Genomic DNA, 21438 nt, shown 5'->3' on the forward strand with positions numbered 1-21438 from the left:
TCACGGAATGCGAACCAGAGATATCAAAACAGTTCCTCTTTATTTTAATTCATAAGCTATTTCGATTCATCTTCTCACTATGCTCTTAGAATGTGCTTCTGACTTCAAACCATTTTACACGGGCACGAAAAACCCTCGTCATAAACGATGACAGAAAGATTTTCGAACTGACGTTTGTTCAAAGACGGGAACGATTCAGGAATATATCATGATGGAGACAAAAAGCACGTCAATTTCGGTTTAATCAGCCGCTATCAAGTTCACAGAATCAAGTTACATAGAAGTCTTCGTTACTTATCTAAGTTTTTTCATACACAACACTAAACACAGAACTTTAACTACTAAAATTACGATCAACAAGTCAAACCCAAAGCCTTTAGCAAAGGTTACAGGCCCACGATTTAATTATCAATATTTTTTCTTTAAGCTGCCACGTCACTGTTTGCACATCTTGAAAGATTTAGGCTACATAATCAATCCCTTTCAATATTGCTAATTCTTTACCAGCTCTTTTCCAGATTGGTTAATTTTTTCAATCAAACTGCTTTTCTCTCTTACCAAAACAATTTTCTGTGGCTTCCTTTGCCATTGACACTGATTTTCAAGGTTGCAGCGAACGACATGCAAAATTTCGTGACCTCGCGCTTTCTAAGTTACATCTTAGGAGCTAAGAGTATTAAAAATGCGGGTAGTATTCTGCTAACGTGAAAGCGTAGATACGTATCACGTTAAGTAAGAGTTTGCCATTGCCGAGTGGGAATCAACTCGAGACGACTCTATCCGATCCACCCCGGCTTGTTACGAGGTGAGAAGATCCAGCCTGACTCGGCATACTTGACCTAATACGATTCAACCTAACAATTTTCTGAGAGCTCAACACAAAGAACCTACAACAATTATAATCTAGTTAAAATATTTCACAACGACTGTCAACTTTCAAGACTTTAAATGCAAAGACATACTGGTATCTTTACAATAACTATTCAATGATAACCGCGAACAAACTATATCAATAAATATTACACACATCCTAAACAATTTAACAAGCCTTCGTCTGGCCTTCCAACAACTTCTTTTTATCGCAAACCCCTTTTAATTTGCTTTCTGCCAATAAGTTAGAGAGAAATAACATTAACTTCCTTTTCGCCTTAAAAATCCTTAATAAGACCTGGCTCTTTTATCTTAAACATAAATCCTATCTTTTCCTACTAAATGTTCTAGAATTGACTCGATTTCTCTTCGTGTACGCACGTAACAACTAGATATAATTAGAATATTAACAAGTCACCACTAATCATCTGCCGTAATTAGCTAATTAGCATAGACTCATCTCAGGCTAACATCAAAAATTCGAGATAATCTAATATACTGCTCGGCCTAAAGACAAATATATAAGGAAAGAGTAAACTTCACTCTTCTAATCTTCCGCAGCATTTCAACACTTTCTAACACAGTGGACACAAATAAAACAGAAATTTCCTGTTTAAGCCTACAATTACAAACTAGAACAATCAAATAATTTCTAAAGAAATTTGAAAAATAATCTCAATGAATTCTCTTCGTAAAATCCTCCCATCCCTGTAGTACTTAAAATCATCACACCTCACTACAATTACAACTAGAATCGAGGAAAAAAACTATTAAGACGTGCAAGTCACTGTTACGGTCGTTATCAACTACGAAACCGTACGTAAAATAATCAATTTGTATATATTGTAGGTGAATTTCCACATTTTGTTGAGCTAGCTAACCCTTTCAGATATCATGATTTAAATAAATTAACAAAAGTTGAAAAAAAAACATAACAATCATAGCCTATCTCACATAACACTGGTCAACAACAACAACAACAAAACACGTCAGGAGTATACAGTGCATGAGTAATTTCAAATGAATGGGCGCTAGTGGAGTTTTCATCCACAAGATTTCCATGCCATAATTTGGTGTGACCACACAATAAATGCTTTGAGATTCTACTTAAAGTAAATCCTATTTGCTTACTGCAGCAGAAATAAAAAGAAAAATTAAATTACAGAGCCGCAGGAAAATCTTCTAAGCTTTAGAAAGGTTTGGTCAGCATGATGATTTGAATTTCATTTCTTAATAAATACATGCAAATGCAAGAAATAAATCAGTCTTTTAACATGGTTTCCTCTGAATCTTCCTCACTCCCGGGCAAAAAGAAGTTAAACCACTTCTGCACGTTGTAAGTGAAACGTCCTAACAAGAGAAACAAAGTTATTAGCAACGAGAACAAAATACTTAATACACTCTTGTTAAATTCTGTGAGTTGAACTCATAAATCAAACTAACTAATATATCAAATTGAGAGAATTATTGATCAGTTCATTTTCACTACAACCCTTGCGACAGTAACCTTAGGTTGAATTTCCCTCCTCACGTCAATTTCGTCTTCATTTCTTTCCAAAATAATTGAACTGAATTAACAAGCAACTGACTTGAAATAAGAGGGGTAAGTTTCTAAAGAAACTGCGGTGCTACGTCGGTGGGAGAGCGTTAGCCTTTCGTCAAAGCGATGAAGGTTGAATTTTCCCTCCTTACGTCAATCTGGTCTTCATTTCTTTCCAAATCAGGGGGGCAAGTTTCTAAAGACACTGCGGTGCTACGTCGGTGGGAGAGCGTTAACCTTTCGTCGGAGCGATGACGAAACGCTAACGCTCGAAACGTCAGCTTTTGAACTCTTTACGGTGGCCAACTTATGTTATTAACTCAGTAGATAAAATTAAATTACCCTAAGTCAACTTGTGCATTATTAAATATAACTTTGGGCAGGAACACACTTATTTCCAACTGAGCTGATTGTCACGTCTTTCGCAGCAAACAATGCATATGGTCGGTTGAGATTAGTTCACTAATGTAATGAAAATTGCAATTTCGTCAGTCGACTAATGTCTCAAAATACATTTTGAACTCTGGACACTAACCACAGCATCCGTCGCATGCATCCTTTGTTTTGCTCCAATAACAACAGAAGAAATAGACAGGTATGCCGAGAGCGATGAAGATCAGGGCCATGGCAGACTCCTTAGGTTCCTGCCAGAATGGAGTGATCAGCAGATAAAGGGCTGCCAGGTCAGCAACGATAGGCACAATCAGCCAGACCTGTTCCAAAGAAAAGTGTGAGGTTTGGCAGATAAAAGGCTAAGGCAGGTATGGTCAATACAGGGTTCATTTGTAAAAAAGAAAAAAAAAATCACCTTTGTTGAGTGCAGCTAAATATTACTATTTTGCATTGTTTATGAGGCAAAAAAATTGCCCTTTATTCTTTAGCACCTCAAGAGACAAGAATTAAATTTTCCTTACAATATCACCCCTGAATCAAACACCAATGTCACAGGAATCAAGGAGATAATCACTGGCTAGAGAAGCCCTTTATTGTTAAACAAATTCTCCTTGTCAGAACCTTAAGAAATCCATAGAGAACAGTATGGAGAATATGCATACTAATGATAGGTGTAAAGGGTTAACTGGAATGAAGCCTTGAAACAATGATTTATGAGGATTTAGACCGAAGTAAAATAATACATGCCGAGGCCAAAGAAAGCTCGTGATGGAGAAAATGACCACAGATTCTGAATGAAAACTTTTAAAGGTACATGTATTACTTCTAAGTCCATGCTTTGCGAGACCATCCAAAACTGTCAGAACCAAGTAAAAAATGGCTACTATTTCAAACATCAATACCATCTAAACTAATCAAAGTACCTTGTATGGTCTCTTAGCATCTGGACGTTTCCACCTAAGGTACATCAGAGCTGTGATGACTGCAAAGTATGAGAGCCATGCAGCAAAGCTGAAGTAGTTGACGAGTGTGCTGAATTCACTGGAGTCAGGAATCAACATGATCATGGCGATGACATGCTACAATTCAATAAAAAGAAAATACAAATTAAATGGAGGTTTTAACATATTTTGGGGTGATACTATTAGCTTTACACAAGGGGGTGCTTTTTCCAGCCAAGGACATTAGTGTTAAGGTGAGTAAATGGGTATCAAAACTGATTGGTTCTATCACCTTTAGAAAGAGTGGATAGTTTAGTAGCTCAATTTTTGAGCCTGTGGTTTTTCTATTTTGTGCCCTTTTTAACAACATCTAACTCATCATAAAATACTTACAGCAACTCTTCTTCTGGAGAAGTGCGATAAAGGAAACATGCCTCTCAGTTGGGAGTCCCTTTTACTCACAACTATGGCCGAAATGTCATGCAAACTTTGTTGGGGCAACACCTCTCAATTCTAAGGTGCATGCATGTTTATAAAACTTACCAAGAAAATGATGGAAGGCATAGGAGTATGACAAGTCTTGTGAACCATGGCAAGTATTTTAGGCATGTGACCATTGCGAGCTGACACAAACACCAACCTATGGACACAGCAGGCAATCAGTGAGCAAAATGTACTACATGATGGCGATTAATTAATTATAAGGTTCAAATTTTGCATTAATTAAATTCTGCCCTTCTCCCCCTGCCAGCAACCTCCCCAGCATTTGAACTTTTGAAGTGTTCAAATGCTGGATTAACATTTTTTTTTTATCAATTCCTTGCACAGGGCAATAGGCTGCATATAGGTGTTACTGTTTGCTTGAGTGAAATTTTTTTACAGTAGCATTGACTTCTAGCATACACTTGCAAAAACTGAAAAAAATGGCCATTTGACTCACCTTGCACCACTGAAAGCCAGTCCATTCACACAACCAAAGGTGGAGCATGCAACAAAGATTGGAATCAACCAAGCAACAGGTCCCATCTTCTCCTCTCCAACAACCTGCACATTGAACCAACATGTTATTTAACCCAATCTAACATTCTGTAAATGGCTACAATCCTTCCTTCAAGGCCTTATGCCCTACAAACCTAAACCTTTGCAGTTGTCCACCTGCCTGAGTCTAATAAAAACTAGGTGTTGGCTCAAAACCAGTCACAAGCGAGTTACATTATATTGTAGTTTCTCTTGAAGAAATTTTGGAAAGATGAAAAAAAGCAATAATTCAACTTTTGTTGATCAACCAAGAAAGATATGGACAAGTGCATTTTTATGAAACAAATAACTTTTTTCTTACCGTGACAACTGTCTTGTTTTTACCTCCAACCCAACAAAACTGCTACATGCATTTGTTCAAAATGAACAACAAGTCTCTTGGACATTATTGTGTGTAATACTCACCATAGCCACAGCTCCTGAGTTTAAAATGCCATGTCCTCCAACAACAGCAATGTAGGCAATGTTAGTCAAAAGGTAAACAATGGTTACTAGAGGGATTCCAATCATGAGAGCCCTTGGTAAATCCCTGAAGATCACAAAAATAATATTGTTGATGAATGAAACCACTTCAGAGATTCCTTTTATACCATCCTCCTAGAAAAGTCAATGATTCACTCCCTCTTAGAGTAAAGCTTATTGTGTGACAATCATGTAGTAATCAAACTCAAGAAAAAAATATTACATATCTTCCTTTACATTTGTACAAAACAAATCCACTGAATAATGCCATGTATAATGCCATTAAGTAACTCTTCAATACAGGCCAGGAGGAAAATACAAACAAACCATTGAGACTCAGTAAAGGGTGACCATGACCTCTTAATACAAGTGACCACTTGATAGAGGCAAAAATTACAGTGACTAAGGGAGAAAAATTTTGGACTTTGAAAACTGACCACTTCGTACAGGGTAATCATTAGTATGGTGCTGCCTACTACAGGTTCAACTGTATTCTATTTCAATAAATATACAGGAAGATGCAATGGCTTAAAGGTTAGTGTACCGAACTCTGAGTCAAGAGGTCTGGGTTCAAGACCCGACCAAGTCATTGTGTTGTGTTCATGACCAAGACTCTTCACATGCACAGTGCCTCTCTCCACCCAGGAGTATAGATAGGTACTGGTAAACAGTCTGAAGAACCTGATCAAATGCAGGGCGGTACCCTCTGATGGACAAACAACCCTACCCAGGGTAATCCTAGTTACTTCATGCCATGAAAACCTGGGCAAGCTGCTTGGCTTGACTGCTCACTTTACCTTGATACTGTACATGTAACTTAAGCAAGATTAGCTGCAAAAAAAGAATGGCTTTCTTTACCTAGCTGGGTTCTTCATCTCTTCAGTGACAAAATTTAAGCTATTCCTGCAGAATAGAGGAAATTGAAACCAATCAACCAACAAGTTCAACAAAAACATGACAATCAGTTAAGAGTATTTCCATGGTAAAAATGCTCACACAAAGAAAGTTCCACAGAAAAACATACCATCCATCATAAGCCCAGAGGCCTGAATAGAAAGCCAATCCAATATTTGCCAAGTTTGAAGTAGTTCCATCAAAAGATCCCTTAAAGTTTTGAAGATTACCTATAGAGAAATCATGTCATCAGTTCCTGTGTGGTCCTCAATCTCATACAAAGAATATAAAACAGAAAAAAAAAAATTCAACTCAAGTTGCTTGGAATAAAATCAAGAAGCTAAACTGTTTGTAGTTAAGGTGACTAAGAGTGACTAGCATCTAATTTTGTTTTCTCTCTACAATAACACCTGAAAAAAAACATTACAGTCATGAGAATCAAGGAAATGATCACCAACTAAAGAAGCTCTTGATTGTTCAACAAATTCTCCTTGTCAGCACCTTGCAAATTGTGTAAAGAACAGTAAAGAGAATATGCATACTGATGTTAGGGTGTTAAAAGGTTTGATAATTTTTATTCTTACCTGATCCAACCTCAATGAGACCAATCACGATCAGAATTGCAAGAGCAATAAGTTTTCCAAAAGTGAAGGAATCCTGAATGCGTGTGGCCCATTTAACACTTGCACAATTTATAAACATAGTCAGAGCTAAAACAAAGATAATGAGGAAGATTAGAGTTTTTTCTTTGTAAATGCTGATGTTTATCTAGGAACAATGATATTGCCATAACAAGTTGGCCTCTCAGGCTGCACACAAAACTCTTAAAATTGTTTTGATGTAATTAACTTTTTTCATACTTGCATAGGCACTATTTCAGCTTGAAATGATGCTTGTAGCTCTGTTTATGATTTTTTATTGAACTTATACACTTTTTCAAAAGAGAAAAGGGTTTGATAAGAATATCATATGAACTTCAAGAGAAAAACAAATCAGAGCAACTACATCTAGCAAATTAAGGTCTTTCAAAATAACTGGATCCGTCTATAAACAGCAAGGAATATTGCAGTTTTTGCCCTAAATTTCATTCAGCTCTTCAATTAATACAATTTCTTTAATGATGAAAACTATAACAAAATTCTTGAATGTGATTGGTTATCACCAGCTCAAGTTGAGCACCAAAAGGACAGTGTACACATCATGCTTGTAATTGGACAGTGTAATAGGACAGTTAAAGAGACAGTTAACATTTCATGCCTAAGTGGACACAAGTGTTGTTTTTCTTTTTTATATGAAAATTTATAACCAATGTCTAGCTTTTTTCTCAAATTATGTCATAGTTTTGATTTATTGGTAACAGGACCTTGTGTTGTTCAATTCTGTCTGTAGCAATACTTGTGATTGACAAATCTGACTCCCGCTTTGCAGTTGTATGATTTTGTTAACCACTCATATGAATACAGACCAAATTGGACTCCACATGGTCCTATTGCCATGATCAAAAGAATTCTTCCTGCTGTTGGAGCGAAAGAACAGTAGCTTCATATTACTGAATAATTTTCCTTATGCATCACTGCTCTCATTCAGATGTTGATAGTTTTAGACACTAGTCTTGTGCGTGTAGTTAAAACTTAAAACAAAGGCATTATCTGACAGCTTTTATGCGTTTTGGTTTGTTATAGTATTGTTCTATTCATTGAAAAATACATCTGACCACAATTTCATCTCTGACGTGAGAGGAAAATTAAAATGTCTTGATATTTGGCAGAAACAATAGCCATGACCACTCAACCTTTAAAAAATTACCTTTAAGCACTGCACTTCAAAATCATCTCAATTATATTACCCCTTCTTCTCTCAATACAAGCGTTGACCCACCTAATAAAAATTCTACTGGAGGTCGGCTATTATCCACCCACATAAAAGAACATTTAATACCCCCTGACAAAACGTTTTCAAATGCAAATTAGGCAGATGAGGCCACGTTTCGAAGCTGATGCAATAACACGCTAAAAAAATTTAGCTCTTCGGTGTAAACAAAAAACCACGAGGCACATTAAAGAAACATATAAGACCATGATGGACGATATGGTCCTAGTGCAGTAAAGCCCAGGATTACGAAAAGTAACTAATTTTAAACTCCAGAAGATTTCGATTAGAAATGATGTCTAATGTATGCACATCGCAATCGCACTAGCACAATAAGATAAACTTACATTAAAGAGCAGAGGTTACGTTTTATCGCAATTAACTAACGATCAACGTTTTTTTTTTAAGGTAGCCCTGAGGACATGATACTCACCCAAACATGTTGCTGCTAAGATCTTTCTGACAGGAATCGGACTGATTTCGCAGTCGGGGAAGAAGGGCTGACTAACATAACGTGCAAAGGTTAGGGCCACGACACTGAGTGAAGATGGGCGAATGATCAAAGCGAGCGTCCAACTATAAAGAAATGCTGGTAGAGGACCAAAGGCTTCGTAGAGATAAGAATACTCAGCACCGGATTTAGGGATCATGGTACCCATTTCACAGTAGCAGAGGGAGCCAAGGAGAGCGAGAATACCACATCCTGCCCAGACGACCAAACTCATTCCGACTGATTCAGTCCATTTGAGGACACCTTTGGGTGAGATGAAAATTCCGGAGCCGATAATCACACCAACAACAAGAGCAATGCCATTTAGAAGGGTGACTTCCTTTTTAAGGCCAACTTGTCCATTGACTTCAACAGCTGGGAGAGCATCTCCGTTCGTTTCTTTGTCATGATCGCTGGTTAGCGGCTGAGCAGCGGCCGCTTCATCTTCCTTCGATGCCATTTGTACGACTTAACTTGTGAGCTTATAAAGAGACTGAGCTTTTACACGGCTGTGCTTTGTTAGATTCCTAAGGAATGATAATAAAACCTTACATCAGCTGGGTCAATCTATGAATCCTGAAAAGAATCGGGTTTCCACGTGTCTTGCTCGAAAACGAAAAATTTCATTCAAAAAGGCAGTTTGATCGAAATTAGGACAGAAGTATATAAAGAATTGAAACAAATGAGAACTCTTAGATTCCTGTTCGTTCATTGCATCAGAACAGCTAGCACTGGAACTTACCAGACAAGAAATTTGATATCAGAACCTCCTAAATCCTCCTTCCTAGACAAAAACACCGCCAAACAAACTTTTAGCTACCTCTTGGCGGGAAACAATTTTATGATCACTAGGAGGTTAAATATTCATTAATGGCAGGAAATGCTTATCTGTGATTGGTCTAAACGTCGACCTTTGTGGTGCCCTTTGAACACTTTTGGCGAATGTAAATAGATACATATGGTTGCCACGTGAACAACCTGTCTTCCTGAGTGTAAAATCTATGAAATTTTTCCCACATGTTTCTGAAAAAAAGGGAAAATTTAAACTCTGACTTGATAGATGTGAAATTCTCACATGATATCGGATGTTTGGTGGAACAGAGAGTTTTCTTCATCTCCAGATATAATTTCAATCGAAAGTGCCGAAATTTTTACTTTTCAACACTTAAAAAAACTCACGGTCTTTGCAACCCAAACATTGCATCATGTTTCCGAAGAAACGAGACATGATAGCAAAAATCCGTAAGGGGGGCGATAAACAACCTCTCAACTCCGAAACATAATTTTCAAAAGCCGGGACGAAGTTCTAGACACTACAAAATGTCTCTTGTATTGTTTAACTAGTTGTAGAGGGTCTATGCTCTCTAAATATCGAAGACAACTTGTGAAAAAAACTCTTGAAAACAAATGACAAGACGTTAGCCAGGTGTTACAGAAATGTTTAGGATTTTTGGATGGGAATCACGCGATAAATGAACAGCCGATGTACTCAAGTATCTTGAGAAGAATCAGTGATAATTTATTTCGGAAAAAAATTATTTTTCGTTCGATATGGCTCAGTTCATGTTCTCGATTTTTTACGGTTGGCCGTCTTCATGGTTTTCACGGTTGGCCGTGTTTGTCATCAAAGTATATGGAAAAAGTAGTTTGAGTCTCTAAGTAAACTAAATAATCATTAAGCATAAGAACTAAAAGGGAAAATAGATTGTATAAAGGTAGTTAACAGTGCACACCGATCAGATCCTATAAAAAAATGAAATTCATCTTACAGTCCACCTATAACATTACGGCACGAATTTCTCCTGCCCGTGTGATGGAGGGCACAGAGGGTCGATGTTATGTTGACCACACCTATACTCAAGGGTGGTCAGTTGACTTTGGAGGCGCAGTTCACTTTGACCGCACCCATGAGATTTCGCCTTGTCATGAGCATCACGAGGTTAGGTCAAAACGTACCACACCTAAATTACTGGGAGTGACTATTCACCTGTAACTTCACAGCTTGGTTTTTACACCAGCAGAGAATGGATTTTTACTGGTTGAATTTCCCTTCTTGTGTCAAATGATGTCTGTTTAATTTATTATTTTTGGCCTGGTTGTACTCTTTTTGGGAACGAAAACGAACCTATTACCGTCGGTTCAAATGGGCTCCTGGTTTGCGATTTTGGACTAAAAACTCCGTGGCGACCACAGATAAACTTACAAACTAAAATAAGATAAGTGCTGAAATATTAAGATATTCTTTGGGAAACCAAATAACCAAAAAAGACGCGGATCAGACTGCGATGCGAAGAAACCATTTTGGTAAAGAGGAAAGGAAAAGAACAGATTAAAATCTGCCTCGCTGCCATGATGAGGCTACGGTGCTCAGTTTCTAGTAGCATCTTAATTACTGGGTCTGGGAGGCCTCACTCGAACCTAAACATCACCATTAAAATGCTACAGAAGTAAAACGCTTTGGGAGGCGAGAAGAATTTAAAATTTTGTTAAGGCGGGAGGTTACATCCCGATCACCGAGCTGAACTTGCCACTCATGCGGGAAATTTCGGCCCGTTTCTCTCCAGTTCCATGTTGAACAAGCCACGACTATCAATGTTCGTCTTGTAAGCGAGGTTAAGTTTCCAGACGAAAAATTTACCAGCCCGGTTGTTGGAATTTCGGTCATGACAACTATGACCTTAGTAATCAGGCCACGAAGGACTTGAAAAAATTAAGGACGGAGCAAAATTTTGAGAATTAAACCATACGAGTTGATGAGGCGAGTAATATAATGTCCTGAATTAGGGTTATTGCAAGAAATAAAATTAAGCACTATTCGGGAGGCTGTACTTACAAGCGCACTGGCTGAAAATGCTGTGGAACTTTTGTAAAGTAGAGATCAAACGACGAGGAAGAAACTTCAGTGGCTGCCTGTTAGCGCACCTTTGTTTGTAATGATGCTCACATGTACCAATGAACCGACCTCGATGTCACATGAAAATGGCCTGAGGAGGATTTTTCGGCAGGGGGGAGGGCACATTGTTATGAATAACGATTATTATTGATAAAGAGAAGATATCAAATGTGCCTCATAAACCCGAAAAGTTTCGAGGCCGAAACGTTTTCGATTTTGTTTCGAGTTTCGGAGAGCATGCGAAATAAAAGCCGTGGCGGATCTAAAACCACAAACCTAAGGGTGTGGTGAAAGCACAAGGTTACTACATAGTGACATGTTTGTAGTCTATGGAACGCCAAAGGCAATCGTTAAAGCCACATCTAAAGTAGCAAGTTTGCCTTGGCAAATGCATTTGTCAAGGAAAAATTGTTCGGTATTTACTTCGACAAATAAAGACTTGTCAACACCAGAGAAGGCTTACAAAAAAGTTTCTTTTCGCGTCCTTGGCAGATCATCAGAGAAAGAGATAAAAAGGACAAAAGTTTTATTTAGACTACAGAATTTCTTCTTTCAGGAGTTTTTCGGTGAAAAAAAATTAAATTAATGTCACAGCTTTTGGACATGACAACATCATGGAAAGAAAACTTGCTGACTAAAACTTGTCAGATAACAAATTCTCTGTTTCTATTCAGCGGGAAAATTTATTTATGTTTAGATACTAGGTGTGAAAAAGAGCGATGGTTGGTCAAATATTAACATGGATTGCTTTAACAAGCTAAACTTGCAATGATCACAAGGGCTTCGGTTTAAAAACTTTAAAAATGTATCTCCGTCACGCCTTTCACCTGTAATGGTTAACGACATAGCGCTGCGTGTGTGTATGTGGTAAAATTTGTGGTTTCCAACAGTTTTACAGATTAATTGTGTCCTGAAATCGAGGACGAATTGCAATGAACTGAGATAATATCTGAAGTGTAGCAATTGGTTATAACTACACTGCTAACACCCTTGCGGAATTTAATCACGGGAAGGTGCTGAGTAGAGAGGTCACCGCAATGAAATAACATTCAAAAAAGGAGTTGCCTCGGCTAAACTCTTTTAATTAAAACTACAATGAAACATTCAGTTTCTCAAAAACTTTGCATTCACAGCAAAATTTTGATATCTTGAAATCCTCATAGAGTCCTTACTCGTAGAGCTATGCGACAAAAAACAAAAAAATGTTTTATACTAATTTGCCTAAAGAACAGTAAACCAAGCGAAGTATGCATGGCTAGCTGGACGTGCTCCTGAAAATGCTTATCTCGTCATAAAAACCGCAGTGGATTGTATTTATTTGCTTCTTGCTTTTTGGTTTTTTTTTTTTTTTAACAGAATCTATCGAAATAAACTAGGTAGAGACACTCGTAATGCAGCAGATAATGCTGTTGTTTTTATCGATGTATACATCGTTCGGAAATATTTGTAGATAAATAATAAAAACTTCTGATTATTTCGCAGGTTATTTTTTAAGATCAGATATCAGATTTTGACGTTTGTGTTGCTTATCCCTGTTAAAGTGATATCTACTGATTCACCAGTAACTTCAAAGTCAGTTTCTCTTTGTGGATGCTAATATTTTCATTTCGTCTATTCTCTTTAAACATCACGATTTTTCGGCGTCGATTGTTCAACTTTATGCACTCTAAACCAAAGAAATTACCCTTTGTCCATAAAAGCACTTTTAAATTTAGCACTTTTTAAATTTAATTTACCGCCCTAGTTGATTGCACTGGGTGTCAAAATGCCACAATTTAAACCGTCCACAATGAAGTGAACTTATTGCTCATTCAAGTAACTCTGGTTTCATTGGATGGTTTCCTTATAATGCATCCGCAGAATATTTAATTGTAAGCGGCATTTGACACAAGGACTTTAGTCCCTTACTTATTCAAATCTGATTCCGGAAACCGCCTTCCCCTTTTTTTTTTTTTTCTTTTTTTTTGCTATGAGGTTCCAAATGAATTATGTCTTTGTATTTAAATGGACCACACGCGGAGAATAAAATGCAAGGATCAAAACGAAGCCATTTGATTTGGAGTTTAATTCATTTAAATTTTTAATTTCACTGTTTCTTAGTGAGAGCAAATTTTCCTGTAATATTCCGGCCATGATCATGAAGCTGCAGCTGCAAGCAACAAAAGAATCCCTGATGTGCTTCAAACAAGAATCTATTTCAGTTTCGATCTCCTCTAACGCAAAGCTGAAAGGCAACGATATCACACTCTAGCAAAAAAAAAACCCCAATTTCACTGATCGAATTTTAAACCACAAGAGGTTAAAGAAATATTTTAGTTTTTTCTAAACAAAAAGTGGTAGTACGATCGGAAAGATGAAAAAAATTATCACATTATTTCAATATTGAGTGATATAAACTGAGATAATTCTAAAATCCCAGCCATTTTCCCGCTCCTCGAAAAAAGGATGTAAGAACTTGCAACGGTAATAGAGAAAAAATGATTATCACATACCAAGCAACCTTTCCCCAAGATAAATGCTACCACAGTATTTAATTTTTGACTAGACTAGACAACAAAAGAATAATATTGTTGTCTACTTCACGTAAAAAAGAAAACGGTTACTTACCCAAGGTAGAACGCGTCCCCGCCAAATACGAACTTCGGTCGGAGTGCAGAAAGAAGATGGAAATGGACAGCTTCGATTTCACTCTGAAATTGAAATGGAATTTACGTGACCAAAGTCCGAGGAATGATTTTCTTGTTGGATTGTACCCAGGGTCCACGATCGTTGAATAGGTCACGCCTTCATTTGATAAGTTATTCATTCAAGTTGATTTCGTATGGTAAAAACAAACACCTGGGCATGCGCAGGGGTATCAATTTTTAGGCGCCCGTGCGAAAATTTCTCCGCAAAACAAAAGAAAATACTACTGTCTCGCAAAATAAAGCGAAGGAAATTGAAACGTAAAAGTAAATAAGAGTGGAGAGAAGCAAACCTCGAGACCTTTCGAAGACAAAGTTTATTCAAGTACGAGCACCCTATTGAATTATCAAAAATTTTGTACGTTTCTAAAACAACGTGACTCACTGACTTGCGTTGTTGCCCATAACTCTTATGAGACAACTTGGTTCTGGTAGCCTGAAAGCACGCCACCTAGTCATCACAACGTTCGCACGTGCGCAAACGTTTAAGCGATGTGTTATGCCGGTGTAAATTCTCAGTAAAGCGAGTTCCAGGCTTCGCTAACAACTAGCACCTTGGAGTATCGAAGGAAAATCTTGGTAAGTTTCTCAAATAATAAAATGGTCCTCACAGGTGAACCTCCTAATATTTGTCAACGAAAAATGATTTCGACGCGCGGCGATACCAACTCTGATTGGTTACAAGAAATTCTATTTTACGCGGTCAAACTTATCCGATAATTGCATGTCCATTAATTCTTACGAACAATTACATGAATGCATTCTTAAATACCAGATAGAAAACGAATAGAAGCCAAACTTTCCCATCGTACAAAGAGTTATAATGACGTGTAATTCTACGGGAGCGTTCACAATATCAATAATTCTTGGAACAATGAACTTTGTGAAAGTTAATGTATATCACGGACATGTAGCATCGTAGTTTCTTCGACATGACGACATGAATTTTTACGACGACATATGTTCGCTTGAACAATCTTTAGCGAATGCGTATTTGCTCATAGCTCAGTTTCAGAAATCCAAGCAAAAAATGCAGCTGAAAAATTAGCGATTGTTAACTTATCTGGTCTGAGACAATTAAAAAAAAGGCAGAAATTGAGTATCATGGAATAAACTTCTGAACAAATACTGTTAGCTTGAATGTCACTCCAAATCATTACGTGTATCGATCAAAATATTTCAACTACTTTTTGCTGCCAGTGTTTTTAAGAAGTCATCAACACGATCTTGCAGAGCCTCCACTGTTCCTGAATGTCTCCGATACACACTCGGTGACACTGGAGCAGGATTCAGGGTCGCTTGAGGGTCTTCCATGGCCTTTCGGAGAGGTGAGGAGGGTGACAGAGTATTTAGGTCAATTTGGGTGAAATCTGAGCCTCGGCGGCTAGCTAAAGATGACCTGTCGATTGGAAGGAGAAGCCCTCCTGGAGGCATGGAATAACAACTCCTTGCAGATCCAGGCCTGGAGCCACGTCGCCGAGTAAGGTCGTATTCGCCAGGAGGTGATGAAGCCTCCAACTGAATATCTGCCAGTGCACTATCTGCAGATAGTGAAGACAATGACCTAGCGGTGGAGGGACGATTTATGGAAGAAGGTTGTCGTCCTGGACTCAGTGACCGCCGCATCCTGGCGGGAGACCCATTGTTCAATTCTGGCAGCATCTGTTCTGAAGCGGAATCTGTGTGTGATCCCTTTGGCGACGACCTTCCTGATGTAGGACGGAGAGAAGCCGCAACACCAGAGCCTCTCCTTCCGAGTAATGGAGAAAGGGGCTGTTTCAGTCGCGGCGGAAGCGGAGCTTGCTCCGAAATTTTTCCCCTCAGATGAGCTTCGTTTAATTCAAGAGAAATCACATTTTTGGATTTGGTAATTGCAGCAGATCCACGTCTACGTAGATTCGGAGATTGTGAAGAAGAATTACCCACTGCAGCAGAACCTCTTCTCCGCAGTATGGGTGAACTTGATACAGGTCCCTCTGCACTTTCTGCCTCTGCCTTTGATTGCATCAATTCAGCTGTTGCTGATCCACGTCTTTTAGTGGACGCTGGTGGAGTTGGTTCCAACATTTCTCCCTCCGTCCCGTCCATTGTAGATCCACGTCTTCTCACCTCTGCCGAACTTTTCGCTAACTGAATAAGCAGCTTTGGCGAGAGATCTGTGATTTCCGGCGCAGTACGTCGCCGATGAGAACCACGAGTGCTTTGAGAAAACGCGTTCAGCATCTTTTGAGCTTCTGCGTCGTCGATGGCAGGCGGTTCGTCCGCGGGAGCTGGCACATCACTTAGAGGCGCATCCGAGGATTGACTTGCAACAGATGACCGCCTGCTCTCTGGATCAAAGTCAGAGTCAGTCTCCTTCCTCTCGTTATTGATTAAAATTTCCGGCGCTTCACCTGTAGAACTTCGTTTACTTGACAGACTTAAAACAGACGCCGTCTCGTCTGCATCGTCTTGCTTTGGTGAAATGGGTGCGTAGCTCCCCCTCCGAGATATGCTGGGCGAACGCAACACCCTTCCTTGACCAAAAGTGGCATTTAATGAATCACTAGCAATTTGTTCTTCCATATCTTGCGTGTTTCGTTTTCTCCTCATATCGTATTTCATGTCAAGAGAAGTTTCACATATTTTCACCATAGACTTTCGCTCCGAATATTTGATAGCTTTCATTTTTTTGTCCAGTTCTTTCTCAGCCAACTTCTCATTCTTTAGCATCGTGGTTATCAAACGATTCCCGAGCTTCGACATATTTTTGTCTATCGCTCTACTTTTCCCCGCCATGATGTACAAGTTCTTACGAAACAACTATCTTTAAAGTTATTTCAGGTATACCGGCGCCGACTCCATCAAAGGGAGATAAAACAACTCCGAAAATAACTCTGAATTTTACCCAAGTATGCCGATTGATTAAAACCAAACTGAAATTCCAATTTAGCTTATTACAGTACGTTAGAAGCGTTTTAGTGTTCTTTACGTCTTAGTTTGTCTGCCTAATCAGTGGCTTGCACACCGAGTCTCTTTTGTACCCGCATGCAAATTGTATTCGACTCTTGGTTGGTACATGTTTGAAAATAGCTTAAATACACAATGCAAGTAATCTTGATTGGAGCACATTGGGTTAAAGTGATTGTTTGGTTTGTTTGGTTACCAGGATTTGTAAACAATTGCTTCGAGTAATTAAGACACTACTAATACGCTAAAGAGCTAAATCAAGAATGTCTATAGGCGCTGAAAGCCTTCAATTAACACGAATAGTCCCAAAAATAAAGTAAAGTATTTCACATGACACTGTCCGGTAGGGTAACTCATGATAACTCGTCAAAGACTTGATTTCACCGAACACATGATCTTTCGAACATCTACTAGCTAAAAATGTGAAACAAAAGCTTCCGATGAAAAACTTGCTCTTTCCGATGACTGAAACACTTAATGAACCAGAAAACCTGATTCCTTTCGTCAAGGATCTCTTTCTTACAATACTCAATATTTTCGCAACGGATACAAATTGAGATAAGGTGAGCCTGTGCTTGACAAAATCGCACAAAATCAGAGACACCTTTTACCTCTACCGAGTTTTTATTTTTGCGCTTTGTTTTTTACCTCTCAGCCACAAATCCTCAGGGAATAATTCTATAAACTAAATGATTATTCGAGTACATAATCACTTTGAGACCAACCAACGCAAAAGAGAAAACAATAGAGTGTGACGTTAGACAGTTTAGCGTTTTAGTCACATTACCTTGCTGTCGACCAACAATAGCTTGGTGCAAATGTTTGCAGTCAGTGCATCTTTTCATGTTTAGCCGAAATTTTCAAGTTTGTCTTTCGCAATACATCATATTCATCTTTCCCATTCTGAAATCCTCGTTCCTCGAGGATTTATTATCAGCTCTCTGACTTTTGTATTTACCAACAAAGTCTTATTTCAAGATCCCTTCCATTTAAAAGGAACCCTTCATGACGTTAAAAATGGAGTAAGTGACGTAACTTCTCTAGCTTGGAATGACGTAAAGGTTTCAACAGTCTTAACGATAATCGCCATACAGTAAAGTACAGTAAATAAATTTTTTTGTACTCAGTTACTCTGAATCAAAATATGTTTAATCGGATGTTGCAGGAGTACAAAGTCATTGTAACGGGTAAGACTTTCAATTTTACCCTTACACCCTTACATCAGTATGTATATTCTCCACACTGTTCTCCAGACTTTTCCTAAGACGCTTACAAGGAGAATTTGCTTTACAATCAAGAGCCTCTATAGCTGATGAACATTCTAATGACCTTAATGTTTGATGTTCAGGTAACCCCTACGGTTAAAGGATTAAGGAGCTTAGAAAAAGTTACCCTAGCGAGGTTGAAATAAAGTATGCATTAAAGCCCAAAAGCCGTGAAGAAACTCTTAAAAACCTGTCTTCTAAGTTGGATTATCAGAAACAAGCATTCAAGGAAGTATATTTGCAAAGGTATAGAATTTGTTGAAGATGAAACGATGTTGTCAGACAATCGCTGACTCACCGTTTTTTCTCACAAATTCATAGAAATATTTAAAATATTGCACCAAAGTAAAATAAAAGTAAAAAGGAAACTTTTGCAAAATACCCACCATTTTGATGGACATGAAACGTCCAGAAGCCCATTAACTGCCGTCCAAACCAGTCCACTGATGATTGCCACGTGAACAGAAAGAGCATGGATAGTCCTTGAAAACGGTGCTTCAGTGACAAGAAACAAAATACGTTGGCAAGCAGAATATGAAGGCAAACATGCATCTGTGATTAATGTAGATTAAGATGACATGATACATTTTGTGACTCATAGTTGTATCCTCCGTACATTAACCTCAACGAAGACAGTAACCAAAAGAAAAACAGTGGGATCATCATCACCTCTTACAGTTACCTTGTGATATAACTTCCTTGTAGTGTATAAGACGTCATCTCACTCACTTTCCTTTGCCCAGACCCTCTCTGTCTCCAAATATAGTCCAGAGCGAAACAGCTTGGTCCCTTCAGCATTTTTCACCTGAACGTAGTTAAAGCGCAGACATTTATACTTGGCAAGTTCATCTCTTTTGAAAAAAAGTGCTCTAGAAATTGAAATTCTTATTGAGAATGAGGCATTGTTTACACGGACGCGGTTTCATTTGTAACCGCATCGGTTTCGATGCGGTTACGCCTTTCGTTTACACGGCGCCGGTCGAGTTCGTTATCAGAACCGGGTCGTTCTGAAAACGCTTTCAAAAGTGGAGCGTTTTCAAAACGATACGTTTTCATTGGCCGTGTAAACGGCGAAACCGCATCGATTTAAAAACGGTTACTTATTTTGGCGCGAAATTGGCTGGCTCGCGAAAGATAAATAAGGTGAACCTCGCACGGAGTACAACGCTTTGTTGCACAATCACAACTTTGATCTGTGGTTTAACGTCGCTTTTTCAGCTTTCTTGTATTTTACTCTCTATAAACCGAGAGGCATATCGTAACAACAAGCAGAGATGTCTTGAAATGTTGACATTTTCGTCGATACGCTCTAGAGTAACGAAGAGAAGTTAAAAGCAAAACAAAGATTCTGGATTCGGCCTGGGAGAACTAGTTTCTGGTGGGACAACTTTTTTGACGGTGGCATGCTTTCAGAAGAATGGAAGGAAAATTTCAGAATGGGCAAAAACAATTTTTATAAGTTATGTGGTGAACTAAGACGGTTCATCGAAAGGAAAATAACGAACATGCGACTTCCGGTCTCGGTAGAAACTTTTTGGTTTGGCCTAAACGGTTGGATAGGTTTCGTGTAAACACTTCGAAACCGTGTCATTTCCGATGCGGTTTTGAGGTCATGAAACCGTTTCGATTGGAAGCCGCTTCCGTGTAAACGATGCCTGATAGCGTCAAGGCGGGAGTGTAAGATATAAGAGTCACGGCATGCATTCGAAGTGTCACGCGATTAGAGACCGTAATCTTTTGATTATTATAAGTAGAAAGAGATCACTATTTGTATGAATAAAATAAGAGAGATGGTCAGTTTTGAGCTCGCTAAAACATCGACAAAGATGTTTTCCCTCTTGTCACTAGCGTGCGACAAAGGAAAAATTTCGAGTCGAAGAGTCGAACGTCAGAACTTTGGATTTTGTTTGCTTAGGGAAGTTGTGTTATCAGAGTCGCTTTGTTTTGTTTTAATTGGCAATTTCACGCGGCATATTGAACTTGACCTTTCGTAAACAATTGTGTATCTCTCAATCTTTCTAGAAAAATATCACTTCATTCGAGTTGGCTTAGCGACCGAGCCCTGGTGAAGGTGAAACGATGTTTAAAAACTTCGCTTAAAATGATTCAAGATATAAGCCAAACTGTCATATCTCAATAAAACACTGAGAAAGAACCCTCATTTAAAGACCTCTGTCAATTTAATTCGTCAATTAGACCATAAATTGATACTTTGTCAACATAGAGTAATTAAAAACCTATAAAGAATATGTCTTAGCGGAAGTTATCTGATCCAAGATATAAAGCGAAAGCACGCCATTGCCGCTGTTTTTCGAAAAAATAAAGCAATCTTAGTCATATTTGGTATACCTCATGTCTCCAGCGATGAAATACATATCGGGGTTTGGTCTGGCGGCAATTTAGCAGTCTATTGTCGCTGAATATTCTCTCCCAAATTGTGACATTTGAGTTCATCTTCTCCAATTCCTTTTTGTCACCCATCGTTCCACTCACCGACTTTACTTTTCTATTTTCGAAGCTGAATCTCTGGGAGTTACACCTGGACAAACCCATTTCTCTTAGCTTTAGGAAAAACAGTTACTTTGTCATCGAGCAAGTTGTGCCAAGCATTCGCAAATCTCACATTAGTCGTTTGGAACTTAGACTTGGATAACAGTCGAAGAGTCTTTAGGACAAGCCTGTAATTGGCAACTTTACAATCTCGATCCCAGGAACTCTCAGCCATACATTACCTCCCGAAACTAACTGGGGTGGAAATTGGTTGAGTGAACCCCGCATTACACAAGAACTAGACGAAGCCCAAAATTTTTCCTCCCATGATAACTGTGAAACTAGGTAATGTATACAGAGACACAAAAAACAAACGTTTGAAAAGAAATCTAGCCGAACCAGTACTTACACTCAATTGCTTTTCATTCTGTGGAAACTACTACAAACAAACTTATGGGGTAGCCATGGGTACTAAAATGGGACCCAGCTACGAAATCTTTTCATAGGTTTTATCGAACACCAATTTTTTTAGTCAATATCGTGGTCCTAAACCTGAACTCTACGGTCGCTAGAAGAGGTAGCGCCGATGCAGTCAACAACTAAAATTTTTTTCTTTGGAGTGAAATAGGGAGCATAATAACTGTGTGTGCCCTGTACCAG

General features: G+C 38.5%; 2 protein-coding genes across 4 annotated transcripts; both read right to left on the reverse strand.

Annotated features, from left to right (window-relative positions):
- Nucleotides 1-224: 224 nt before the first annotated feature.
- LOC131785753 (b(0,+)-type amino acid transporter 1-like) lies at nucleotides 225-20941 on the reverse strand. Of its 3 annotated transcripts, none has more exons than XM_066163295.1 (14): nucleotides 20638-20941; nucleotides 18971-19093; nucleotides 18675-18783; nucleotides 13998-14080; nucleotides 8441-9024; nucleotides 6723-6848; nucleotides 6269-6368; nucleotides 6103-6147; nucleotides 5188-5311; nucleotides 4685-4788; nucleotides 4288-4384; nucleotides 3727-3882; nucleotides 2946-3123; nucleotides 225-2220 (listed from the first exon to the last, which is right to left on the reverse strand). In XM_066163295.1, the coding sequence occupies exons 5-14, from the start codon at nucleotides 8955-8957 to the stop codon at nucleotides 2132-2134; spliced, it is 1536 nt and encodes a 511-aa protein (XP_066019392.1). In that variant the 5' UTR covers nucleotides 8958-9024; nucleotides 13998-14080; nucleotides 18675-18783; nucleotides 18971-19093; nucleotides 20638-20941; the 3' UTR covers nucleotides 225-2131. The 3 variants fall into 3 exon arrangements, with proteins under 3 accessions (XP_066019392.1, XP_066019393.1, XP_058958678.1); XM_066163296.1 differs by having other exon boundaries at nucleotides 18958-19093; XM_059102695.2 differs by lacking the exons at nucleotides 13998-14080; nucleotides 18675-18783; nucleotides 18971-19093; nucleotides 20638-20941 and adding an exon at nucleotides 9240-9345.
- LOC131785762 (serine/arginine repetitive matrix protein 1-like) lies at nucleotides 15214-16852 on the reverse strand. The gene has a single exon (XM_059102710.2). It carries the CDS (start codon nucleotides 16850-16852, stop codon nucleotides 15254-15256), a length of 1599 nt encoding a protein of 532 aa, XP_058958693.2. The 3' UTR covers nucleotides 15214-15253.
- Nucleotides 20942-21438: the final 497 nt, after the last annotated feature.

Source organism: Pocillopora verrucosa, chromosome 3 (genome assembly GCF_036669915.1).
Source record: "Pocillopora verrucosa isolate sample1 chromosome 3, ASM3666991v2, whole genome shotgun sequence".
NCBI lineage: Eukaryota > Metazoa > Cnidaria > Anthozoa > Scleractinia > Pocilloporidae > Pocillopora > Pocillopora verrucosa.